Raw genomic sequence first — 26,929 nt, forward strand, 5'->3', positions numbered from 1 at the left:
CTCAACTTTGGCCCACCCTCAGCCTGAGCCAGCACACAAACCCTCTGGAGAATAGGCTTCAGGGTAAAACTCTAATTTACTATTCTATCATGCCATCCTTTCATCCCACTTCCTCACACCCATTCTTTTCTATAAAAGAAAAACTCAAAAATAAATAAATAAATAAATAAATAAATAAATAAATAAATAAATAAAATTTAAAAACTAAAAAAGAAATAAAAATAAAAATAAAATAAATAAAAAAATAATAAATAATAAAAAATATAAAAGAAAAACTCTTTTTGCTTAACCCATGTGACACATACAGATCTTAGGGATTCTCTGTTAGAGTAGTCACGTATGCTGTCCCTCATCCCTCCTTGCAATTGTCCCTCCTCCACTCCTCCCCCACCCTGTAGAATCCTTCAAATAAAATCTTTCCTTACTAAATCTGGATTTGATCTTTTATTTGACACCAAGAATATGTTAAGAACATTGATGGGGAATAGAAGGTGTTAGTTAGCTGAGCACAAAGCACAAGCTCACACCCTGCAAACCACCCCCCACACACTCCTGGATGGGATATCTGTGACATTCCTCTAGGAAGTTCCCAACTGTCTTAGTGTTAATGCCTTGTTAGAGGGGAAAAAAAAACAACCTTAACTTGACAATGACAAGGCCTCTAATATCCTGTAAGTCTTCTTTAACATACAAAAATCCTTTTGAAGCCTCCCTTCTCCTTCTTCCCCCCCCCCCCCCCCCCCCCCCCCCCCCCCCCCGCTCACAAGTAAATAATCAGCCACCCTCACAAGCCAGGGACAGCAGCTCTTCCTGCCCACCGGTCCTGTCCCCATGCTTTAATAAAACCACCATTTGCACCAAAGATGTCTCAAGAATTTTTTCCTGGTCATTGGCTCTCGACCTCACCCCACCAAACCTCACCTATATTCCAAAACTACATCAAATATCAAGGAAAGAGATTCTGTAAATTTGGATTAGGTGGTAAATGCCTGTGTATTAATAAAACCCCATGAATAAGTGATATGAATCTCTAATTCAAAAACCATTGGCAAAAAAAAACAAAAAACAAAAAAAACAAAACAAAAAAAACCCAAAAACCATTGGCCACAAAGGTGCTAGATTCAAATCAAAGAAGTAAAGTTGCAACTAAGTTAACATTTTAAAAACAACAAATTATGATTGATAACACTTTCTTGTTTTTGTCTAATATTAGGCAAAGCAGCACCAGGACTCTGATCAGCAGAAACATATTATGGACAGCTAGGGCAATGACAATTCTCTAGAACTTCCTATGTAGTATACAATTTCTGAAAATTTTATGTTAACATTTTAGCCAAATGAAAGCATATCTTGATCTAACCAAACTTCCTGTGCTGCTCATTAATGGTAATGTATCAGATAAACGTAATTACTTGTAATACCCCTCTTTTTACAAAGTTAAACAAAAAGTGACTTTCTAGGGACCCTCTGGGAAATCTCAAAGACAATTTTAGGTGTGAAAGATACTCTCTAGGATTTGATTCTTTTTTCATTAAGATTTTATTTATAAAAGAAATGACATGTATCCATTATTATGGTATTACACAGAGTATTTTCACTGCCCTAAAAATCTTCTGTGGTCTTCCTGTTCATTCCCTCACTCTCCAGCCCTGGCACCCTCCCCCGTTCCCAGGCAACCACTGAACTTTTTACTGTCTCCATAGTTTGACCTTTTCTAGAATGTTAGTTAGTTGGACTCATATAGTATATAGCCTTTTCAGACCGGTGATTCTTTCACTTAGAAATGTGTGTTTAAGAGAGGATTTGATTTGGGGAAGACAAAATATCGACAGCTTCTGTCAGGAATTTTGAGCATTTAAGGTAGGATCATGGATTATTAAAAAATAATACTTGGCTACCACACTTTTTTAAAAGTTTATTTATTAACCTTCTGTTTGTGTATTTAACTCAGACCTCTATAAACCATTATATCATTTATCATCACCTTCCCTCGTCCCTCCTGCAGGTCAATGGAAATCTGCTGTCCTAGGGAGGACCCATCTTATATCTATCTCCTTCCCTCCCTCCATCCCTCTTTCTCTTCCTCAGTACCCTCTCCTTCCCCCCCTCTCTCTTTTTCTTCCCCTCCCCTTTTCTCCCTCTTTCTTTTTCTCTCTCTGGTTTAGATTCCAAATTCCACTGTGTCTGATTTGGCTTTGCTTTGCTTTCTATACAAGCACAGGTTTGTGTGTTTGTTTTTTAAAGATTTATTTTAGAGAGGGAAAGAGAGTGCAAGCGGGAGGGGCACAGAGAGAATCCTAAGCAGACTCCACACTGAGTGTGGAGCCCAACGCAGGGCCAATCCCAGGACCCTGAGATCACAACCTGAGCTGAAACCAAGAGTCAGATGCTTAACTTACCACACCACCCAGCTGCCCTAAGCAAGATTTGACAAGGTCCAAGATTGGGGCAAAAAAGCCTACAAAGACTACCTTATAAATTCTAGGTGTTGTTTGCATATGATTGATGACTAGGCTTTTCCTAGAGAAGAGTAGTCAGGTCTCCTTGGTCCCAGTTCTTTTTTATTAGAGCAAATGAGAAAGAGCGGCACACACTTGAGCATGGGAGCAAGAGAATCTTAAGGAGGCTCCATGCCCAGCATAGACCCAAGATTGTGATGTGAGCCAAAAATCAAGAGTCCAATGCTTAGCCAACTGAGTCACCAGAGTACCCTTTGGTCCCAGTTCTTGAATGTAGCTCAACACTAAGCATATTACGGAAAACTCTGGAGTGATTCAGATTCTCCACTACTTGGCAAGACTTCCTCCACTTAGTACAAATCAAAGAGGCCTAACTTACTGGACAGAGTCCTTCACTTATCTGTGAAATGGAAGCCCAGGAACTTTGAGCTCCTTACCTTCAGGGTGTGTTTTGGCAAAAGTGATGGCCACGAAAGACCAATTTCCTTGTCTTGGCCATTTCCTTGTTAGGCTAACCTGTTAGGTGGCCCAGCTCAACACAAGGCCCAGGGAGTCCTCTCAGTTATTACTGACTTGGCAGGGAGACGAGACTCAGCCCAACTCCATTGATGTGGGTCTGCTGCCTGGGACCTGTGGCTACAGTCTCTGGACATTCACCATAAAGGACACCTGAATGCTGGTGGTGGTCAAGTGGCAGGTAGCAGAAATTGCTTCTGTAAGGTTTATAACCAAAGAGGGATTTATGGGGAGGATTCTGGGAATTCCCTCAGACTCCAAGAAAGATTTGGGATCCCCCAAGACATGCAGGTCATCCCTGGAACATAGCCATGACCCTGACTCAGCTCCATTAGTCCAATTAGACAGTGTCTGGCCCTGGCAGGGGGATAGATAGTGTTGGACCATTCTGGAGATGGCTATGGGCTGTCATTTACAACTACACAAATGCCAGCCACCAAAAGAAGCAAAGTCCAAGATCAAGGTCTAGTAGGGTTTGTTTCTGATGAAGCCTCTCTTCCTGGTATACAGATGGCTGTTTTTTTCCTAAATCCTCAAAAGGCCCTTATAAGAGGGCAGTTGGAGCTCTCTTATGTCTCTTCTTATAAGGACAGCACTCATATTGGACTATGACCCTTATGACCTCATTTAACTTTAATTACCTCCTTAAAGGCCCTACCTCCAAATACAATCATATTAGGAGTTCAAGCTTTAACATGAATTTGGAGGGAACACAGTTGAGTCCGTGCCAGATCTCAATGGCCAGAGCTGGATGATGGCTCCAGCTGCCAGGAGGCTGGGAAATGGGGAAACCAAACTGTTATGATTGGGTTACATTAATCATGTCCCATGAAACAAACAAACAAAATACCACAAACTGGGTGCCTTGTAAACAGCAAAAATTTATTTCGCACAGTTCTGCAGTCTGAGAAATCCAAGATTCCAGTGCCAGCGATTCAGTGTTTGATGAGAGCTTGCTTCCCAGGCTGGCTTTTTGCTGTTTCCTCACATGGGAAAGGGGCAAGGGAGCTTTCCTGGGCCTCTTGTATAAGCAAGGGGTCTCTGCACACATGACCTAATCACCTCCCAAGGGTCCCATCTCAACACCATTGTATGGTACATTCGATTTTCAACATAGGAATTTTTTCAGCATTCAGACCATAGCAGTTCCCTCGTGGAGTCCCTCAAGTCGTAGAATAAGGGACTGAAGGTAGACAGAAAGTGGCAAATCCTGCCAACAAATGGAGACTGGAGGAACAGAGAAGGCTTCAGTGTGGCCAGGTCAGCCTTAAAATCTCCCTGTGGCTTCTTGTTTTATTCTTATTTTATCCTTGACTCACAGTCCCTGCTCCCTCCAGCTTCAAAAGTTTTAACCATTGGTCCAGGAGCAGAGGTTGATTCCGGGGCAGGAAATGAGGATTTTAGAGAGAAAAACTTCAGAAGTAGGTGAAGCCCAACCAAACTTCCTCCTTTCTCTGAGGCAGGGAGTGAGTCTGGCTAAATTCTAAGGTGTGGCGCTGCCCCGGGGTGCTGGAGGTCTGGCTTCTGACACATAGACCCAGGTCAGGACCGTCCAAGGAGTGCAATGACAGGAGCTGGAATTTTCAAGGACGGAGATTTTATGACTTACCTCACGGTTGTTTTAGCTCCCCAGTGAAGGGGGTGGGGGAATGATGGGGAAGTCCCTTTTTGTTGCTGGTAATGTACCCCTAGTGGTTGGAGTATGTGTATTACAAGCGTAGAGGTAAAGGAGATGGTTATAGTGGGCAAAATGTTGTGGTAATTGATGAGTTTTATGGGTAGATCCCTTGTGATGAAATGTTAAGAGTAATGGATAGATATATTTATAAGGTTCCTATTCAGGGTGCCTTTGGAACTGGGTGTGGCACAATGTGGGTTAGGTTGAGTAGCAACTTCAAAAAGCAGTTATGGGTTGTGCCTCCCTTCTATTTTTCCTGAAACTTTAATAAAATCTTACTACTATTCCTGCCTAGTCGCGCGTGTGTGTGTGTGTATGTGTGCATGTGTATGTATGTGTAAAGGGGGGATGAGAAGGGGTTTGGCCCATATTTCTGAAGCAATAGTTAAAGGTGGGTTCTTTTTTATTTTATTTTTTTTTAATTTTATTTATTTATGATAGTCACACAGAGAGAGAGAGAGAGAGAGGCAGAGACACAGGCAGAGGGAGAAGCAGGCTCCATGCACCGGGAGCCTGACGTGGGATTCGATCCCGGGTCTCCAGGATCGCGCCCTGGGCCAAAGGCAGGCGCCAAACCGCTGCGCCACCCAGGGATCCCTGAAAAAAAAAATTTTTTTTAAGATTTTATTTATTTATTCATGAGAGAGAGAGAGGTAGAGACATAGGCAAGGGAGAAGCAGGCTCCCTGTGGGGAACCCGATGCGGGACTTGATCCTAAGACCCCAGGATCATGACCTGAGCTGAAGGCAAACACTCAACCATGAAGCCGCTCAGGCACTCCCATCATATGCCCTCCTTAATGCCCATCACCCAGTTACCCCATCCCCCAACCCTCCTCCCCTCCAGCAACCCTCAGTTTGTTTCCTATGATTAAGAGTCTCTAATGGTTTGTCTCCCTCTCTGGTTTTGTCTTGTTTTATTTTTTCCTCCCTTCCCCTATGATCCTCTGTTTTGTTTCTTAAATTCCACATGAGTGAGATCATATGGTAATTGTCTCTTTCTGACTGACTTATTTCACTTAGCATAATATCCTCTAGTTCCACCCATGTCGTTGCATTGGAAGATTTCATCTTTTTGATGGCTGAGTAGCATTCCATTGTATACGTGTACCACATCTTTTTTTTTAAGGTTTTATTTATTTATGAGAGATATAGAGAGAGAAGCAGAGACATAAGCAGAGGGAGAAGCAGGCTCCCCAAAGGGAGCCTGTCATAGGACTTGATCCCAGAACCCTGGGATGACGACCTGAGCCAAAGGCAGACACTCAACCATTCAGTCACGTAGGTGCCCCTATACCACTTCTTCTTTATCCATTCATCTGTCAATGGACATCTTGGCTCTTTCCATATTTTGGATATTCTGGACATTGCTGATATAAACATTGAGGTGCAGGTGCCCCTTTGGATCACTACGTTTGTATCTTTGGAGTAAATCCCTAGTAGTGCAATTACTGGGTCATAGGGAAGCTCTATTTTCAACTTTCTAAGGAACTTCCATACTGTTTTCCAGAGTGGCTGCACCAGCTTGCATTCCCATCAACAGTGTAAAAGGGTTTCCCTTTCTCCATATCCTCACCAACACCTGTCCTTTCCTGACTTGTTAATTTTAGCCAATCTGATCGGTGTGAGGTGGTATCTCATTGTGGTTTTGATTTCTATTTCCCTGATGCCAAGTGATGTTGAGCATATTCTTCATGTGTCTTTTGGCCACTTTTATGTCTTCTTGGAAAAATGTCCATGTCTTCTGCCCACTTCTTGATTGGATTATTTGTTCTTTGGGTATTGAGTTTGATAAGTTCTTTATAGATCGTGGATACTAGCCCTTTATCTGATGAGGCATTTGCAAATACCTTCTTGTCAAGGGTGGGTTCTCTCCCTTCTCCAAAGCCAGGAAAGGAACTGGCCAAGGTCATTTGGGAAGAGCTATTTCTTTCTCTCCAGGGCCACCAGCATTTGGGGCTGATGAGGTGAGGAACAGTTCTCTAGAAATAATCTGGGAATGGCTCCTGAGTAAGTCCTTTGGGAACCAGTAAGAGGCAGCTGAGGAACATTTTGAAGGAGGGTGTTTCTGATAATAATTGGGGTAAAATATAAGGTGAGTCTAGGACACCTGTCCTATGGGCTAGGTAGAACTGGGGATTGGTAGTGAGGAGAACACAGTGACTGCCTTTAGGGAGCCTATAGGGTGGGGGGTAGGGCGCAGACTCTAATAGGTCCAGCAGTGGCAGGATAGGAGAAGCTATGGGTGCTATGGGGGCACATGGGATGGGCATCTGAGCCAGTAAGGCTCTGGGAGGATAACTTCTGGATGAGTCTAGAACAGTGGGAACAGTGTAGAGAATTTCTTCAGGTAGATGTTTTCTGTGCTTTCAGAGCTGAGGGAGGGCCACACATGCTGGGAGCCCAGGTGGTACCTCAGGGCTTAGCCCAGAGGCTAGACATTCAGGGTTTATTCTGAGGGCAGAAGAGGGCCACAGGCAAGTTTATGCAAGGGATGAGCTGACCAGAGTTGGAATTTGGAATGATTCTTTTATGGATCATCTACTGATTTCTGCCTTACCCAAGGCCATAGGCTCTACCTCCAAAGCCCTGCAGTTACTCCACAAATGACACTAGAATTGCTCTCCTCTACTTTACACTTGGAGTTCATCATCTCTCTCCACACGGCTACACGGCCCCTCTCCACCGGGTAGGGTAAAGCAGCCTACTCGGATTTTTCCCAAGAAGCTGCTTCCCTGGATAGTAACAACTACCCAGGCATTCAACTCAGTAGCTTATGTGCAAGTGACATCGAAAGCAGGCTTCTCGGATTGGGCTCCCTGGCCCAAGGCCTTTTGCCCCATGCTCCTTGCTCATGTGCCTAGGGCCTGCAGCTGAGATGTGACACTAAATTAGCCCATAATCAGGCATAGAGAGAGAAAGATGAGAATGGCAACTCTGTGAAAGGTGAGCGTCTTCTACTTCCTAGGTCCTTGGCAGACATTACTAATCAACTGCATCACTTTCACAGAGTCAACCCAAAGCTGAGGCAACTGGGAGCAGTGAGAATTGGTGGTGGTGGTGGGCGGGGGGGGGGGGGGGGGGGGGGGGGTGCTGATTTATTATTCTTGACCCAGGCCCGGAGGGGATCCAAAGGTCTGGGTGGCTCTGAGTCAGAAGCCAGGCAGGAGAGCAGGCAGTAAGCATGCAAGCTAGAATTTCAAAAGCCCTGAGGTAAAGGGCAGGTCAGGGAGTGGTCAGGCTAGCCAAGCAGAACTGCAGAGAAGGAGGCGATGATTCACATGCATCCAGAACTTTACAAAGCACTTTCACTAAATGCCCACAACTCTTGAGGTAATTACTCACTTCCGTAATACAGATGAGGAAATAGAGGCCCAGTGACACGTATTTGCCTGATGTCACCATTGGCAGCTGCTGTTCTGGTCTACCTGGAGGACACACTTCCTCTGAACTGGTGCCTCAGGGACATAGTTAAGCACAAGATAGAAGATCAGATTTTCCTCAAAATTATTCTTTGAGGTGAGGCCCACTAGGAGGGATAGCATCTGAAGCTGAGCCAGATGGTCAGGGGTCCTGAGTGATGAGAAAGGGGCCAGGAGCATTTGCTGATTCCTGAAGGGATGTGAATACTCTCATTTTGGCCTACTTCAAGCTGCCAGAGTGGCGTCGTTGAATTTGGAATTGGAAAGAGAGGAGCCAGGAGGAGGCAGCTCCAGCTCCTGGATGGCAGTGCCCCTGAGAGGGAGGGCTGCATGGCTGCTGCCCCCATGTGTGGTTGTTCAGCTCTCCCTGGGGTCTGTGAGCCCCACAGGCTCTTTCCTGCCTGGGTGGGAGTTTCTTGTTGTTGCTTGCAAGAATAAAGAGCCTAAAAACCCTCACTGAACCTGTGGGGGCGCCTGGCGCAGGCCTTGTGTTTCTGGCTTCCAGTTCCTTGACTTTTCCTCCCCACCCTGCTGCTCCTTCAAGGGGTGCCAAGCAGGGACCCTGGAAGATGGTTGGAAGCCTCCCAGGGAGGGCTTGAGGGTGGGACTGGTGGTGCAGCCACCCTTCTAAGACCCTTGCCCGGAGCCCCTTCCCTTCCTGTGGGGGCCTCATAACCAGGCTGGGCAGGAGCTGCCACTTGCTGTGCGCAGATGAGAACTGGCTTTCCAGGAATAGCCAGGGGCCCGAAGGAGCGGGGAAGGTCCTCTCAGCCCCAGGAGTGTGTTCGGGGGGCGGTCACCTGCCTTTCATCGGTCAACAGACCAGACCCTCTCTGCATCTCATTCTGGGTCACAGAACAGAGCTGGAAGTGACCGTACTCATTTCACAGATGCACAGGTGTGGTCCAGGGAGAGGCAGAGGCTCAGGGGTCTGGCAGGATGGGGACCCACGCCCGTGCCCTGTCCAGCGCACCACGGCCTGCCCCTGCTGGCCCGTGCATCAGGGGACAGTCGCCACAACCTGACTCTGCCTTGCCCTCCTGTCTGAAAGCCCTGTTGAGTTTCCCAGCAGCAACGTTCTTGGAGTCCTTTGCTTAGGAAACTGATCTTGAGGTAACAAAGAACGAAAGCTGCCGCCTAGTGGCCGTGCAGTGGCAGCACTTTGGCTTGAATGGTGGGAATGCTGTGGGGTGGAGTCAGCAGAGGGGGACGGGGTGGAGACCCGGTGGCCTGGCTGGAGCTGGGTCCCTTGGGGTTGAGGACAAGCGGGCCTGGGGGGTGGGTGCTGTAGTGAAGGAGCAAGTAGATCGTCCACAGGGCAGCAGTAGCCACTACCGAGCTCCAGGAAATGGCCTCACAAGGCCAGAAATTCTGATTTTTTTTTTTTAAGATTTTATTTATTAGAGACACAGAGAGACAGAGACAGAGAGAGAGAGAGAGAGAGAGAGAGAGCGCGCGCGCGCGAGAGAGAGACAGGCAGGCAGAGGGAGAAGCAGGCTCCATGCAGGGAGCCCGAGGACATGGGACTCGACCTGTGACTCCAGGATCAGGCCCTGGGCTGAAGGCGGCACTAAACCGCTGAGCCACTGGGGCTGCCCAGAAATTCTGATTTTTAAAGAGACCCATATCCAAAATTTTCTTGAAATCAAGTGAAATCAAAATCAAGTGAAATCTCTTGATTTTTAAACGCTGGGAACTAGTTACAAAAACTTTTTTTTTTTTTAAATGATAGGGGTCAAGCAAACCAAACACATCTTCAGGCTGCTATCTGCAGCCTCTGATCTTGAACTTAAATGGATATCTCTTCCCTGGGGGGCTTCCCCTGCCAGTGCTGTGCCCACCCAGAGATGCTGCTCCTCCAGTGTGGGACACTTGACACTCCCCTGGGAGTCCTGAGCGAACCCCTGCTTCCAGACCCTGTGGCTCCCTGCTGAGAAGGAGCCCCTGACTCGGGTCCTGGCTGCAGTCTTTCCTCCCTGTCCTCAATTCTTGATCTTGAAGACTCAGAGGTAGGCCTTGCCCTTGCCCCAAACTACTGCTGTGCGCTTGTGCTGATTTCAAAGCTTCCTACACCCTGGCCTCGTCCCCTCCCTCAGTACATGTTGCCATCCCATCAGCTCACCTGGACATGTTAGTTTTAGCTGCCTCCTCATCCTCCCTCAGAGGCCACCAGGATCTATGATCCATTGGTCCCACCTGTCCTAGGTCCCTCACTCCCCCTTTCCCTGACTTCTGCTCTGTGGCCCCTCCATCCTGATCACTCTTGCTCAGCGGACTCTGGGTGTGGCTCTCACTCACATGGGACCCAGCCTCCCCCCCCACTCCAACTCCCACCTCCGCAGCCAGTCCCCCCAGGTGACAGGGAGGCCACCTCACTGCTGCTAGTTCCACAGACACTCCTGCCACTAGCCTCTTTTGGGTGGGAACCTGGGGCTTTCCAGAAGCCCCATGGCCCTGCCCTGTGTAGCCTTGCCACCTCCTTGGAGATCTCTAGTTGCCAGTCTCCCTCCTCAGACCTCCAACACCACCCCCCTTCCCCAGTGCCCGTGCTCCCTAGGAGAACGAAAGCACACGCCAGAGGTGTCCACAGCCTCCACCCACTCCAGATCTGTGCCCCAGCATGCTGCCTGTCTCTGTAGGTGGGCTCCCTACCACCCCCACCCCCTAGCACCTTGTCCCACTCAGAAACCACAGGCCTCTTGTGAGAGCCAGAGACCAGGACCCTTCTCTGCTCCAGCTCGCTCTGAGACCCAGAATCTTCTATACATCCAGCCTCAGCCACCTGTTGGACCCCATCTCTCCCCCAGCTCACTCTGCTTCAACCCCAGAGGTCTTCTAGTTCCTCAGACACACGTGCCCACTCCCACCCAAGGCTGTGATCCTCCCAGTTCCCTCTGCTCTCCCCCCAGGAGCTGCATCGCTCTGTCACTTCCTCCAGCCACTGGTCAGATGCCACTTTCTACTGAGACCTCCTGACCACTCTGTTTACAGCTGTGCACCCCAGACATGGATGGTCGTGATGGCAGCCCAACGTTGTGAATGTACTCAATGCCACAGAACTGTATGCTTACAGATGGCTAAAATGGTAAACGTTATACTGTTATATTTTACCACAAAAACAAACTGTACACTCCACTCCCAGCCCTATTTTCCTCCCTGCACTTAACTCCTCTGTATTTTATTCATTATATTCCCCTTGTAGAATGTCAGCTCCATGAAGGCAGGGGCCTGAATGCTTTATCCACTGATGTGTCCATCCCAACACCTAAAACAGTGCCTGGCACCAACCAGGAATAGACACTCAGTGTCTGTCAAATGCCTGACACATGGCCTTCTACTTAAACGGTCACCAGGAAAAGGGGCTGGGATTGTAGGGATATCCCTTTTAGGGTCACCTCCACTCACTGCCACCGTCATTCCTATTTTAGTATACATGCTACTAAAGCAAGCACTCGCCGCCATCCTCAACAGCCTGAAGGCCAGTTTGAAAGGGATCTTCAAAATGGTCCTGAAACAGGGTTTATGCCCCACACATTGGTTCTGGCCAGTCCTTCTGGCCTGTGGGTCCCCAAGGCAGAGTCAGGGACTGTCAGTGCCCCCAGAAGCACGTGCAGGATGCCCTTGCAAGGAGTCAGACAGTCCTGTGAGCCATGTCTGAAGCTAACAGAGCCCTCAGAGCTGTTTCCTCATTTGTAAACCAGGACAGTACCTTCCCTGGGAATTGGGAGGGGCGAGTGAGAAAAATCATATACAGTGGCTCACGGGAAATGCAGGGCACAGAGCTTTTCCAGGAAGCATGCCCATATTAAGCCCTGGGGATCTGCTGACACCCAAGCAAGGGCCACAGCCTCCTGCTCAGGGACCAACTCAGGAAGCAGCCGCCCCACAAGGAAAGGTGTAGTCCCCAGAGCAGCCTCCAGAGGGCACCACATCACAGCTCTGAACCTTCTGTGCTCAAGTTCTGGCGCCAGCCTCGCACCTCCCACTGCTGTGCCAGAGCCAGGTCTCTGTGGCTTCGCGGATCCCAGCGACGCGGTCCCATCTCAGGCAGGACCCTGCACACAACCAGTAGCCTTCGCCTCCCCTTAACCCAGGGGAATCTGACCCCACAGCCTGCAGCCCAGCCCCCAGGGCACTTGCAGGGAGGGTAGCAGAATTCAACCCTTCACCCCTCCTTGTCCACCACTGCGACTCCAGAAGCCTGGAGAGAGAGGCAGCGTGTGGGTGCATATGTGAAGTAGGGCCTCTGGAGGTCAGGCAGCTACTCAGGCTGGTATCTGACATTGCCCAGGACGGAGGTGGGGAATTGGGAGACCCCCTGCAGAGCCAAGAGTGAGGACCACCACCCTCTGGCTACCCCATCGCTGGTCCCAGCTTGGAGGGCAGCTATCTGGCCTGTGCCCATCTGAGCTCCCCCTCCACAGGCAGCTTCTAGAATTGGAGGCTGGAGGCAAGAGGAGGCTGGAAAGGATGCCTTTAGCCTGGGTAGCCCATCCCCTGGTGCCAGAGATGTTATGTGTGCCCTGGTCTAGGGTCATCACACTCAGTGGTGGCACTGGGCAAACAGAACCCAGCCCTGGCCTCAGCCTACTCATCTATTAACTAAGTGGGGAGAGGGGGGTGTCATCACACTAGATTGCCCGTCCCACAGCCTGAGCTCCTGAGTATCCCAGAAGGCAGGGCAAGTTCCAGTGGTGGAGGTCCAAGGCCACTGTTGACCAATCCAAGGCTGGAAGTTGGGGGCCTGGCCCCACCCTACTACCCTGCATCCAAAAGCAGCACTGCTGTTGTAGTAACAAGTGTGAAGCTCTGCAGGCCACCATACCTGGGGTCAGAGAACAGGCAGCCTGGGAAGGGGAGGGAGGCCTCTAAAAGGCCCCCCCCCTCCTTCCTACAAGACAGATGGCCCTCATTGCTCCCCTTTAGGAGCCTTTAGGAAGGAGGGTGTTAGGCTGCAAGGGTTTGAGCAAGCCCTCAGAGCAAAACCATGTCTGAGAACACAGATGCCCAGACCAAGATCCCGGCCACTTTACTCCCCTCACTCTGGGTGCCTACCCCCGTCCGGAACCTCCTGGCCCACCCCTGTGCAGCAGGCCAGGGGCAGTGGGATGGGGGCTTCAGCAGCAAACCCTGTAAGTCCATCACCAGGACAGACCAATTCAGGTTCCCTGCTTATACCCTCTGCCCCCAGGGGGGCTGCTAACAGTCGCAGGGCTCATCCTACTGTTCAATTTGGGATCCTGTGGCTTAGCTCTGAATACTGGAGTTACACCCAAGTGCCTACCTAACTGCTCTGCTGCTGACTTGCTGGGGGAACCAGGGCAAGTCACCAGGCCTCAGACCCCCACCTATGTAAAGAGCAAGGTAACGGGTAACTACTTGGTCCACAGACCTGAGACTACGAAAGTAGAAGGCACAGGACAAGTGTCACAGTCCGCTGACATATGAACAAGAGGCTGAGTTCTGCTTTGAGTCCTGCTCTTCAGTGGGAGTGGGGGCATTTCAGATCTGACTGGATGCAAGGTAGGTCTCCCTTTGGCTCCCCCACCCATGCCACTGGTGCCCCACCTGAGAGCACACCCCAGCCTCACCTGCCCGTGAAGGTCCACACCACACACACCTCAGGGCTGAGTGGATTCACATTGGTCTTTTATTGGATTTTCCATGGGCAGCCTGGACACCTCAAGCTGCTAACCAGCTCCTCAGCCCTTCGGCACGTTCCTGGCTTCTGCTCTGGGGACCTAGCTGGGAGCTGCCAGCCAGGCACCGTCTTCTCCCAAGGCCCTGCCACAACTGGGGCTCCAGGCTTGGGTTGCTTCCTTGAGACAAACCCAGTTTTCCCACTGCCTCCCTCTTTATGCCAGGCTGCCCAGACAGGGGCACGTTCCTGCATTGGGGACAGCCAAGCTCTCCTGGGGAACAGGCTCCAGCCCAGACCCCTGGCAGTGCCTACTCATCTCAGGCCACTTCAGACCCCGCACAGCATAGCACAGCACAGCACTGCAAGCTCCAACCTAAAGCTTGGTGTTGAGGTGGAAAAAGTGGGGTGCTGCATAGGTTGTGGCAGGTGGCACATGCCATGCAGACGAGGCTGGGCAAAGTCTGTGGCGAAGGGCACTGTCAAAGGATGACGGGGGGAAGTGCATCAGACCTGTGGCCATGGGTGAGGGCCCTGTAGTGGCCAGGAAGTGGGCCGGGAAGGCAGGGATGACCAGGGGGCTGAAGGGGAGAGTGGCCTGGCCCTTTAAGTGGTCCGGGGTGCCAGCAAAGTTCAGTGGGCACCGCAGCATGGTGCCCCTGTAGGCCTCAGGGAGGGCAGGCCCCAGCGCTGGGCCCAGCAGGCAGGACACGGCCACACCAGACCCCATAGATTTGGCCCCACACTCCTTGGCGTCCACCTCCTTAAGAAAGGGAGACACTGCCCGCAGTTTTTTGCCACCATGGGCAAAGCCCTCTTCTTCCAGGCTGCGCTTGGTACCCAGGCCGGGGCTGCTAGGGAAGGTAGACAGGGGAACAGGGCTCTCAGCAGGGGCCTTGGCCATCGGGGACACCCAGCAGGCTTTGGGCTTGGGGTAGGGGCTGCCTTTTCTAGAGCTGCCTTTATGGAATGCAGACGGGCGGTTGGCATCCCCGCCCCACACCAGCTGGGGCTCTTTGACTGCCAGGCCTTCCTCTTTGCCAGGGGGCCCCAATAGCACCCCATCTTTAAAATTGGGGAAGAAGTCCCGGGGGTGCTGGCTGACGGGCTTCAGCACCTCAGTGGGGTATGCGTGGAAACAGCCAGTGAAGATGGGGGCTGGTAGGCGGGGACCCACTTGAGCCTCCTCCCTGAGGCTGCCACCAGGGGCCTGTAACCCCTCCGGAGGGGTTAGCCGGTGCCTGGAGTTCTCAGCTGGCTTTCCTGGGCTCTGAGGACTTTCCGACAGGAGAATGGCAGGGGATGCCTGGGGGTCCCCATTAGGGCTGCCTACCCCGTGGCGACAGCCCTCCTCCTGGCACTGCAAGGCCTCTGCCTTGCTCACTTGGGCCAGGAGCTTCTTTTTGGCCAGTGGTGACATGATGCCATGTGTTCCTTTGCAGTAGAAGCTGGACAGGAGCCGCTTGTAGGCCTCAGGGCAGCCGCTGGCACCCCCAAAGGGTGGAGAGGGCCCCAGGGCCGGGCCTGGCTGTTCTGGGCCCTCCCTGGGGGCCTCCTGGTTGGGAAGCCGTGCCAGGTCAGGGGCAGCATCTGTTTTCATCTTTCCTGGCACCATCTGGAAGGAGAAAAGGCCATGCCTCAGGGCTGGATGTGCGAGCTGTGTATCCTGACCTAGGGACCCCATGGCAGCAGGGGCACAGAGGTATTCCCAAGAGCCTCTGCTAGCCCTTCCAGCGCCTTTGTGGAAGGTTTTCCAAAGGTATCCCGTCCTCTGAATGGACGCAGCCTGGTACCAGGACATGGGGCCTGGTGACTGTGGGGCAGACTGGAGTTTAGACCTGACATGGCCCCTCATTTGACCCTACACAACCATTACCCCGGAAAGCCCCCTCCCCTGCCACCCCAGGTCTGCCCCTCAGAGCGTGTTCTCGGTATTCTGGGCAAGGAGTTCTGTGCCTTGGCAAGGGCAGGGGGAGGAAGGCCCAGGGTCAGCTGGTGGCCCCAGGCAGGCACAGAGCTCACCTGATCCAACCGCTTCTCTTCCTTGGCCTTCTTCGGCTTCTCAGTGGTCCCATCATCCCCCCGAGGCTCCTTAGCCATCTTGTATTGCTTCCTGGGCTTGGAAGGGGGCAGTGGCTTGTCGTCCTCCCCCTTCAGGTGCCGCACATATGGGAGCACCAGCCTGAGGAGGAGCAGAGCGTGTCCACCGGGAGGCCGGCCTGGCCCACTTGCCACCAGGGCCGCGCCCTTCCCCACGTCATCCAGGAGGCCTGCAGCAGGCCAGCCACCCCACAGGGCTCTGGGTGGTGAGGAAGCACAGCGCACCCCTCGGGCACCCCACTCCTGGCCCCACTGCGGCTGTGCCCCACCCTGAGGTCTCACCCCGGCCGTACCTCTCGTAGTGGCGGCGTGTGCAGGTGGCTGCGCTGGTGCTGCCCGGGCTGCCCCCCAGCTCGTCATACACGTTCTTCCAGAGGCGGCGGCCGGTCACCTGCAAGGGCACCACGTGAGTGCATGGTAGGCACACGCCGCCCAGGTGGTGGGGTCCCTGCCGCTCCAGGTCCCCACTTGGCAAGGCTGGGGGCAAGGACCGCAGTTTGGCACCTGCCTCTCTGGCAGCAGCAGTGGGGAGACTGGAGGGGGCTCCCTGGCCACTAGCCAGTCCTCCGGCCCCAGGGGCCACTGCCTGACTGCTGGCCCGGGCAGTGTTCCCAGCTTGGGGAGCATGGGGAAGACAGAACAGATGGGAAGACAGGAAAACCTGCTTGAAGCAGCAAAGTACCAGTGGGCCAGGCAGGCCCTCCTCCCCACAGCATGCAGGAGAGCTGGGGAAGCGGCAGGCTCTGGGACCCTGCCTCTTCCTCCTGTCTGGTAGTGAGGACAGCGCTGTCCCCAGACAAGGCTCTTCCTCCCCAGGTCCCCACAGGGTAGTGGGGACGGGCTGCAGGATGCAACATGCTGAGGACTGAGATACCCTCCTTACCATCTCATAGGCCCCCAGCTTCTCCACTGCTTTGTAGATTTTCCACAGGTTAACTAGAGAAGAGAGAGGGCAGGGCCCCCATCAGTCTCTGCGGAAGGAAGGGGCAGCCAGCAGCCCATCCCCGTGGACCTGTCAGGCAGGCACAGAACCAACACACACCCAGACAGGGCCATGGCAACGGGTGGCTAGGCCAGGCCCTAAGCACTGGGGGCCCAGTGGCCAGTGAGGACAGAAGTCCGGCCCCACCCACTGCAGCCCTGTGCCTGGGGTGGGGGGTGCCCTTTCTGTGTGCAAGCCCTGTGGGCTGGCATCGCCCAGGGTTGCCCAGAGTGGAGGTGCCTGCATGACACCCTGCCTGGATGGAATCCCCTGCCGGGCTCCCCCTCCCTGCCTGCAACCCAGGGACGCACTCTGCTTGAAGCCGAGATGGGGCACCCTCTCGATGGGCGTGTGTCGCTCCTTCATGAACTTGTAGAGGCTGACCAGGAAGGCCTGCTCCTCCTCCCGCTCCTGGTCCTCCTCCCGCTCCCCGCCTGCCTCGGGGGAGTCCTGGGGAAAGAACAGGAGGCATTGGGATGAGCCCCCAGTTGGTGGGTGGCTGGGGACAGACGGAACCACTGCCTGCTGGGGAAGGAGGTATGTGGTCCCCGACCCCAGGCTCCCGTGGGAGGGAGCAGGCCCCCAGCACCCAGTTGACAGCTCTGGGCTGGAGTGACTGTTTCTGGCACCAGAGAGGTAGTTGTCAGCTGTTAGTGCCCAGGACGCCAGCTCAGGGTCCATGGAAATGGCTCCAGAGACGGCCATAGGAGCAGCCCTGCGGCTTCTCCAGGCCTCTCTCCAGGCACAGATCACTTCTCTGTCTTGCTCTAGATTTGTTATGTCTGCATCTCAGCTCATCTACTAGACTGTGAGCTCTTGGTGGCGGGCTCAGCATCCCTAGGCCTCCTAGGGACCCCTGTGGCGAAAGCCAAGGAAACAAAGGTGCTTGGTGTTTTCTGGTACGTCAGGGTCCTGTGTCCACCAAGTTCAGAGCCGCCAGTCTGCATGCTGAATTCAGGGTGCTGAAGCCCTATCCTGGGTTCCTGACTCATTTCTGTCAGATGCTCAGGACTTTTGGTTTCTGCTTCCAGAGGGACCGTTTCTGCTGGTGCTATGCATTTGGTTGGTGGCTCAGGGTGGAAGAGTGTGGCTGAGCTGGAGCTCGGGGCTCAGGTCCTGGATGAGGAGGCCCCAAACACCAAGGATGGAAACCAACTGATCTAAGAACAGTAAAGAGAGCTGTGCACCCAAAATATTCGATTCGAGTACAATTTTCTGACACTGAATAAGACCGTTGATAACAAATGGCACACGAACTAACACATCACCTAAGAAACTGTGACATACCCGGGCCCGAGGCAGCTGTTCTCATGCAGGCCCCGGGTGAAGGTGCTCTCAAGGCCTTGGAGTGAATGTGCTCTTCCACACAAGCTGTTAAAAAACTGTCACCATTTCCAACTACTCTTCTACGTGAGTTGGGATTTTCACTCCAGACTGTGCCACCAAAGCAAATGACCAAAAGGAGTGGGTGTTGAGGCCAATGCTCCACAATGTCACCCATGGCTCCCTCTCAGTCTACACTCACCAATGGCCTCAGTGATCTCACTGAGTGACTCTGGCATCCCTGTAAACCTGGGAGGGATGTGTGGATGTACATGTAGTTTACATCCTAAAATAGTGCTTTTGTCTGTTTTATTCATCAGGGCTCTGGGCAAATCACTTGATAAAAGGGTTCTGCTAGAAAAACTAAGCCTGGGGATCCCTGGGTGGCGCAGCGGTTTGGCGCCTGCCTTTGGCCCAGGGCGCGATCCTGGAGACCCAGGATCGAATCCCACGTCGGGCTCCCGGTGCATGGAGCCTGCTTCTCCCTCTGCCTGTGTCTCTGCCTCTCTCTCTCTCTCTCTCTGTGTGACTATCATAAAAAAAAAAAAAAAAAAATTAAAAAAAGAAAAACTAAGCCTGAAGGGCAGCCCCAGTGGCGCAGCGGTTTAGCGCCGCCTGCAGCCCAGGGCGTGATCCTGGAGACCCTGGATCAAGTCCCACGTCAGGCTCTCTGTATGGTGCCTGCTTCTCCCTCTGCCTGTGTCTCTGCCCCCGCCCCCCTCTCTCTCGGTCTCTATGAATAAATAAATAAAATCTTTAAAAAAAAAAAAAAAAGAAAGAAAGAAAAACTAAGCCTGAAACCCCTGCCACAGGTGACGGGCGGGTCCTCTGGTCCCTGGCTCCCAGCTCCCACACCTCCCTGGATACAGGCGCGAGACTGTAGGGTTGGGCCCCTCTCCTGGCTCTGCAGGCTGGAGGGCAGGGAATACACCCTCTGGAGAGCTTGGGGAGTCCCCAAGTTTACCTGGGAAACTGTGCACAGGGGAGGGGGGAGGGACAGGGTAGAGGCCCCCAGGGGTTACTCACCTCCAGATGGATGGGGCTCTGGCTCCTGCTCTGCTCACCATCAGGTTGAGGGGACACAGATGGGTCTAGGGGATCACCCTCCTCTGACTGCTTCCTTTTCCCTTTGATAGGGGGTGCTGCAAGGAGAGGAACAAAGCGGAGGGGAGAGGGGAAGAGGAAGGAGAGAGAGAGAAAGAGAGCACTTGAGATGCAGGCCTGAAGAACAGGCAGTGAGGAGAGGTCCTCCAGGAGCAGGGAGCAGCAGCAGATCCTCCTACCCCCATCTGAACCTGCCAGGTGGGAAGTGAGTTCTTCCTTCCGCGCTGCGTCTTCTGCCCCCTAGTCCCTGACTGCATGCAGGCTGGCCCTCCACACGCACCTATGGATGCACCCTGGTGGCCAACTCTGTTCTCCCTCCTCTCTGCCAGGCTCACCCCCAGATGGACCCCACGCCCGCTACTGTTCCTTTCTCTGTTCCAGTCAGCTTCCCACACCTTTGAAGGAAACCCTAAACAACCCCGGAGTCAAGTCAGAGGAGGATAAGGTTGGGGCTGTGGTGCTCAGGGAAATCCTGTCTCCAAAACCTGCCCCACATTCAGGCATAAAGTTTTCACAGCATCTCAGCCTAACTGGGAAAGCTGCCGAGGTTCCTATGTTTGTGAGTCCAAGAGCACCACAGAGGGTGCTTGGATGCTCTAGAAATAATCGAGAAGACTATAAGCTCCTGCTTCTGAAATATCTGACCTTTCTCTGAGCACCTGCAGAGTTCTAACTGGCCCTAATGAGGTCACTGGCTCCTGTCACCTGCAAGGGTCTGCAGACGCTTCAGGTCTCACCTGACAAGCCACTTCCTCTGGGTGGCCTTTCTCAGTCCCCAGCCAAGCACAGCACTCTGCTTCTCTTGTCACCCTGAGCTACTCCCAGCCACCCAGACTCAACTGCTCACTGCACATGAGGCTTCCTGAAGGTTCAGTGAGGCCTCCAGCACCCCACACAGTAGATGCCAGATTTCAGGGAAAGGGAGAGAGTCACAACAACCTGCTTGGGGAGGGAGGAGCCATGGGCTGGATTTTACGAAAGGCAGCCATGAGTGGATGGTTGCAAAAACATAACATCCATATCCCTGCAAAAACGACTAGAACATCAGAACATGCCTCAGACCCCCTCACAGGCTGGCAGGGCATCTGAGCTCAGGAGCCCATGTCTTTTGATCACCCTTTCTTTCTGTCTAACCTGCCTTTCTTTTTTGTTAGTCTAGGATGAACTGTCCCATTTTCTTGGTTCTTTCCAACTCAGGAAATCCTTACTGCGGGGCACCTCTGAGATTCTCCTAGAGAGAAAAAGAATCTCCATAGCAATGATAAACCCATCCCAGCATGACCCATGAGGCCTCAGGCTAGTGTCTCCTTCAGCAGTTGCTCACGCAAGCATTACCATTACCGCAGCAAGCACTGGGCTTGTGTCTACTCACTCCTGCTGTGTGGGTCCCTGGCTCTTCCATGTATGTTCTCCTATTTAGTCCCAGAAGGGATCTCATTTTAAAGAGGGGGAAACTGAAGCCAGAGAACCTAGGATGGTTGTCTCCCTAGGAGACCAGGTCTATCAAACCACCAGCCCAAGAGGCCCGGCCTCACCGCCACTATGGCTGCTGGTGTTACCAACATCATTTGCAAGCCTTGACGAAGAGTCCAAATAAGCCTGGAAGAGAAACCAATGTTAAGCCTTGTCAAAAAGAAAGACACGGGGGCCTTCCTCTCAGGCTGGTTTCTCACCAATCAAGACATGGTCCATTTCCAGAAATAACTAGGTGTTAACAACTGACTGCCCTACCCAGCCCAGCAGGCTGATGCCTTTCCTACTGAGTTCTTGGGTGACTCTGTACCTCAGTCTTCCCTTCTGTGAAATGGGAGTGAAAGACCCTTGAATCCTTTGCTCACTGTCTCCGAATTCGTGAAGTCTTCCAGGTCTCTGGGGCGCACCCGCTTCCACCAGCTCTTCTGTTTGCCCCCCCTGCCCTCTCCACCTGTTTTCACTTCCTCTCTGCCTTCTTTCCTGCAGGCTTGGCTTTTCAGCCTCAAAGGACTCTCTACTCTGAGTCCCTCCCTGTGGTGTTACTGGGCCTTCTCACTGGAGCCTTCCTGCACACTTGCTATGTGTCTCTGGCAAGTTGCTGCCCTTGGCCTCGGCCTCAGAAGAATAGGTGATAGGAGCAGGGCCCATTAGGATCACCAGGGAGCATTCTAAAGGTAGTGATGACCATGTTCCCCAGCCCCAGTTTGATTTAAAGTTCTGCAAGGGCATCAGAGTTTAAAGCTCCCAAGTGGATCTCAAAGGGTAGCCAGTTTGAGAGCCACTGGGCCAGAGGACCTCTATCCCGTCTGCTTGGTTCCAGAGTTGGTAAGCTCTGCCACACTGAGGGAAAACCTCCTGGAGTCAGGCACTCGGGTTACCTGGAAAGGAGGTCACCAATTTGAGCTGTTTAACCCCAGACAGGAAAAGGATCAGAGCTCTTGCCTAGAGCCACAAAGGGAAACACTCTCTTTATCTTTGCGTCCAGCTGAGTCCCCAAATGAACTCACCCTCCATTCTCTCCCAGCCAGGCTAGCATCCTCTCTGCCCTGGCAGGGCCTCCTGGACCCCCACTTCCACAGCCTTAGCTGAAGGAGAGCCCCCTCTTTCTACAGGGTGCCCTCTGTCCTATCCCTGGATCCCCTAAGCTCTCCCTTCCCCAGTCATTTGTAGATCAGGTTCCAGATAATCTTCATTTGGAGAAGGGGTCTGCTAGGAAAACTAAGTCTGAAACCCCTGCCACAGGTGACAGACGGGTCCCCCTGCCTGCCAGGCTCCCAGCTCCCATACCTTCCAATGCAGCTGACACAGGACTGGGCCACCCTCCTGGCTCTGCAAAGGGAGGGAAGGGGCTTGGGGACCAGTGATCCCAATCTCCCAGCCACATCCAGGCGGCAGAAGCAGGAGTCCCACTTGCTGGGACCCTTCCTGACTGCTGCCCAGGACCTACTGAGTTACTTACTGTCCTGCTTTGGCCACAAAGCCTCAGGTGGCCTATTGTAATGGGGAGGTGGATCCATTTTTCAAAAAGAAAACCTCTCCTTGCCAAAGGAACATCATCCAGACATGGGTCTTTCCATCCAGGAAGCAATAATGACAATAATGGTGATTATTATTTAATTGTTTACTCTGAACACATCTGGAATCTCTAAGGTATGAAGTAGAGATCTAATCCCCCCAATGGTTAGGTGGTCCCAGTATTGTCTGAGTGATACCCTTCCCCCAATGATCTGAAATGCTACTCTCCTCACAATCCAAAAGCTTATAAGGAACACATTTGAAACTATTTCTGGACTTTTCTACTCAGTTTCCTTCACTGTGGAATGCCAGCACTGGGGCCCACTGTCTTAATTGTGAAACGACTTACTCTCCGGAGGGCAAGTCCCCCATCATTAGTCTTTTAAAATAATTTTATCTGAACTTCAGGATAATTTTATCACATTCCCTTAAAAAAGAAAACAAACTACTGGGGTTTGGGTTGAATTGCATTTAAATTTAGAAATTACTTTGAGGAGAAGTAACACCTTTCCGATAGGGCATCTGCCTTTTTCAGGACCACACTGTCTCCAACATTCAGTTCTCCCTCTGCTGGCCCCAGATGCTCCTTCTTACAAGTCCCGTGTGTTTCCTGTTAAGCTCATTCCTCAGGTTTTGCGCAGCTAGATAACAGTGTGAGAAAAGCTTTGGTAACCTTGGGTAGGATTTCGCTCCACAGTTGCTGCTGTCTCCTCCTGCCGCTGTAGAAAGAGGACAGGGGGCTGCTGGTTGGGCCAGGATATGAGCCCCTGGACCCTCGTGACCAAGTGCCTCACTGGGCAGTGAGGAGGGGGTGGCAGAGTGCTGGGTGGGAGGACTGTCCAAGGCCCATCTGGTGCTAGCAACCCGAGTCTGCTTAACCCCATAGCCCCAAGGTCCTGAAAACCACAGCAGTGAAGAGGTCAGTACCAGTCACTAACTCCAAAAGATGATGCTCCCTGAAGGCTACTTGTTCTCAAGCCATTCCCTACTTCCCTCTCCATACTATATACACTCCAACTCCAGTCAGTGTTCTGGTGGGCCCAGGACTAGGCATTTTTGGACTCTGCTTCACTGAACCTTCCCAGCTCCCCAGTGGATGCTATCTCCCCCTTTTCACAGATACAATCCCTGAAGATCCCAGAGCTTTAAGTAAGTGTCCTGAGGTCACTCAGCCTCCTACTGGCAAAGCTGGGATTCAGAACCAAAGCAGTCTGCCTGTCCCAAGACTCTGAACCCTGAGATCTAGGGTTTTTCATGGAAGCAGGGAGACCCCAAGCTCCATATCTGCTCAAAGGGTGTGGGCTTGCTTCTTGCCCCAGTGGGTCTGCAGTCTCCCATCACACCACTCCTGTTCATCTGCGAAAAAGAGTCTGCCTCCACTGATGAGCTGGAATCAGGTAAGAGCCGGGCAGGAGAGATGGGAATCGGCTCTGACTCCAAAGAGGTGCATGTTTCATCAAGTCAGCCACTGCTTCCCCATCCACAGGTGGGGGTGCTAGACCCCCATGGGTCCAATGTTCTAAGCAGAACAAAGTGAGAAACAAGTCTTCCCACGTGGGCCACAGCCAAGTGTGTGCACACACAGTCCTCATGGTGAGATCTGAGGTCTGCTAGTCCTGCTCACTCCCCTCGGGGTCTCACGGTGCTGTGGGGCTGGGAACAGGTGCTCCATAAACAGCCGCAGGGATGCAGTATGAGCCACTTGAGGGGCTTGGGCTGTTACTAGCTCAAGGCCATAGAGCCTGTCAGAGACCTAGTGCCAGACTGCACCGCCTGTATCTATCTCCTTCGTGCTCTCGCTCTCTCTCTACTCTTGCTCTCTCCACTCTCTCTCTCTCTCCCTCCTATTCCCTCTCCCTCCGTCCCTCCCTCTCTCCTCCCCCCTCCTCCCACGGCCAGCCCCGCCCCATTCACCCTTGGTGTGATGGGAAGGAAGCAACACTTCCTTTCATGAAAAGTCACCCACTGGGAGCCCTGCGTCAATTACGACAATAATGGTAACAGCCGTCTCAATAACAAGCAGCAGGAACGGCCCCACCTCGCCCGAGGTTGTTGGCTTAAGTTTCTCTTAGTTTGAGCTGGAGCTGAAACAAAGACAGCCTTTGAGGCGGCCAGTCCACTCTGTGGCCCAGGAGCCGGCTGCCTGGCAAAGTGTCGGTGTGGAGCTCTCTCCAGTGGGCAATCTGGGGAGGGAGGGCCTGCCAAGGGCTGTGCTCCCGCCCGCGCTGAGGGCAGACGAGCTGGACATGGGACCCCTGGAGGCACGGGGGTCGGGGGGAGGGTGTGTGGGGGAACGACTGCCACAGCCCTGCCTCAGTTTCTCAGCTGGGGCCTGGGGGAAAACAGGGTTTGAGAGTAGCTGGGGCCAAGATGAGAGTCTTGAGAGAAAGACCAAGAGGTAGGTGGCATGGGGGCTCCAACTCCTAACCCCACGGGAAGTCTGTCCCTCCTTAGCCAGCTCTGATGTGTCCTAAAGACCCTATTCCAGAACTAGGCTCAATCCCACTGTCCTGCCTCTGCAAGTCTGGGTGGTATCTGAAAACAGTAACAGTTCCACCAGTGGACGGTTTCCTATGTCCCCATGAACTAACTACCTTTCAAGTTCCCAATCCGCCCAGGGAGAAACCAGGCTCCGGGGCTTGTCTAAGACGTGGCCCCCGAGTAGAGACTCAGCCCGGATGGGAGGAAGGTTGCCTAACCCCTGCCTGGGGCGCTCCGGGGCCTGCTGCTTTTCCACCCCCCTCCCACCCCCCACCCCCACCCGGAGACTCCAGGGGCCTAACAGGGAGTGTGGGCAGTTACCTGGCCAGTTCACCACCAGGTAACAGAAAAGCAAGGGGGAGGGGAGAGGCGTTGGCGGCCGGCCTCTCCTTCACCGCCGGACCTCACTCTAAGCCTCAGTTTCTCTGACTGTTTATCAAAAACGAGGGCCTGAAGCTCTGCGGTCCTTTCCACCTCTGCCAGGCCACGTTCTGGTCGCGGGCGGGTCCCCAGGGCTCTGGGGGAGTCTGGGACTCCACTCCGGGGGCCTGACCTCTAGGCACCGGCTCTCACCCCTCTTTTGCCCCGCCGGCATGTAGGCGCAGAAACGCTGACGGCCCAACAGCGGCCCTGCGGAGGGGGCGAGGGGCACCTGCTACCCTCCCCGTGGCCCCGCGGGCTCCTCCCGGCCGGCGGGCCGCCCGCACACAAAGGCCCGCGCCGAGCCGAGCCCCGGGACCCGCACCCTGAGCCCCCGCGGTGCGGCGCGTGGAGAGCCCCGGCGCCCCCTCCACGTCGGCGGCGCTGGGGGGCGGGCGTGGGTACGTGGACCCCGGCCGAGGGCGCCCCCGCGACCCTGCGCAGCGCCCGAGACGCGGCCGCCCCGAGCTCCGGCCGAGCGCGAAGCCCGGAGTCCCTCCCGGCGCCCCCCGCCCCCCCCCCCCCGGCGCTCCGGGGCCGCCGCCCGGTCCCTCCCGGAGACTCGAGGAAAGGGAAGAAAAACACAAGAAATAAGGCGACAGCGAAGAGGGGAGCGTCTGTCCTTCCTGCCGGGGGGCAGGAGACGATGCACGGGAGACCAGAGTGAGAGAGAACACGGAGAGGAAAAAAGAAAAGGGAAGAGGAAAGGGAAAGAGAAAGGGTAGGGGCGGGGGGCCGGCAGCCGCCGACGCATCAGAACGCCCCTCTGCTGAAAGAGGAACCGCGGATTCTTCAAAGTGCATTGAGCAAGTTCTTCAAAACCCGCGCAGAGTCACTTTCAGGAAACGGCGGCCGCAGTGGAAAGCGCCGCGCGCCCAGGGACCCCGGTGCCTCTTCTCGGCGGCGCCGGCAGTTCTGAGAACCGCGGGCTGTGCCGGGCGGGGGGGCGGGGGCCGGGGGGCGGCGGGCGGCGGGGGCTGGGCGCGGAGACGGCTGCGGACGGCCTGTCACAACAAATTAGCTGAGACCAGCTCGAGATTGAAACCACAGCAGGAAGTGGGATGACAGAACCGAACAGGACTTGGTAAATTTCAGCCAGAAGACGACGAAAAGAGTTTCGAGATAAACGTCCGGGAAGCCCCTGGCCGCCAAAACTTTTCGTCTCGGCTTTTTTCGAAGAGTGCGCGCCGCCACCCAGCCTCACCCCTCCCGCGCGGGGCGCAGGGCGCAGGGCGCCCCCAGGCCGGGCCGGGTCGTCGGCGCCTTCGCCCGGAGTCCCCCCCGGCCCCGCTCCGCCCCTCCCGGCGGCCCCGACGGCCACGAGGGCCCGGGGGGGACCCGGCAGGGCAACCTGGCCCCCCCCGCGGGGTCGCCAGCCCCGTCCCGGGACATGCCACGGAGCCGCTTACCCATGGCCCGGCAAGGTCCCGCGGCGCCCGCCCGAAGCCCTCCGCGCGCCCAGCTGTCCGACCCCGCGCTCTCCGCGCAACTGGCCCGCGGCGCCGCGAGCCTGCCGCCTCCCCGCAGCCCCGCCCCGCCCCGCCCGGGCCCCGCCCCGCCCCGCCCCCGCCCCCGCCCCCGCCCCCGCCCCGCTCCGGGCCCGGGTTGGTGGGTCCGATCCTTCCGCGCGGGGCGGAGGCCGCCCCCTGAGCCCGGGGGCTTCTGGGAGTTGTAGTGCGCTTTCCGCATCCCCGGACTTAGAGACCTAGGTACCAGCTGTAGTAGGTTCTTCGCCCACAAGGGCTGAGGCAGGACCCCCCCGCCCCCCCGCCCGGGAGTCACTGCTGCCTGTGCCTCAGGGGGCAAAACTAGGCTTGGA

The 26,929-nt window shown here is 54.0% G+C and overlaps 1 protein-coding gene and 1 long non-coding RNA gene across 6 annotated transcripts; one reads left to right on the forward strand and one right to left on the reverse strand.

Moving 5' to 3' along the window:
• Positions 1-1,726: 1,726 nt before the first annotated feature.
• On the forward strand, positions 1,727-18,608 carry LOC111090595. The gene is made up of 4 exons (XR_005372376.1): positions 1,727-1,860; positions 10,984-11,159; positions 13,465-13,597; positions 17,826-18,608. It is a non-coding gene; the product is annotated as an uncharacterized LOC111090595 (long non-coding RNA).
• On the reverse strand, positions 13,703-26,628 carry ARID5A (AT-rich interaction domain 5A). 5 transcript variants are annotated; one of them, XM_038561359.1, is made up of 7 exons: positions 26,520-26,628; positions 19,144-19,259; positions 17,106-17,244; positions 16,696-16,748; positions 16,106-16,203; positions 15,735-15,894; positions 13,703-15,327 (listed from the first exon to the last, which is right to left on the reverse strand). In XM_038561359.1, exons 1-7 carry the CDS (start codon positions 26,521-26,523, stop codon positions 14,089-14,091), a joined length of 1,809 nt encoding a protein of 602 aa, XP_038417287.1. In that variant the 5' UTR covers positions 26,524-26,628; the 3' UTR covers positions 13,703-14,088. The 5 variants fall into 5 exon arrangements, with proteins under 5 accessions (XP_038417287.1, XP_038417286.1, XP_038417290.1 ...); XM_038561358.1 differs by lacking the exon at positions 26,520-26,628 and adding an exon at positions 22,698-24,037; XM_038561362.1 differs by lacking the exon at positions 17,106-17,244 and having other exon boundaries at positions 26,520-26,596.
• Between the last annotated feature and the right edge of the window lie 301 nt (positions 26,629-26,929).

This window comes from Canis lupus, chromosome 17 (assembly GCF_011100685.1).
Source record: "Canis lupus familiaris isolate Mischka breed German Shepherd chromosome 17, alternate assembly UU_Cfam_GSD_1.0, whole genome shotgun sequence".
NCBI classification, from domain to species: Eukaryota; Metazoa; Chordata; class Mammalia; order Carnivora; family Canidae; genus Canis; species Canis lupus.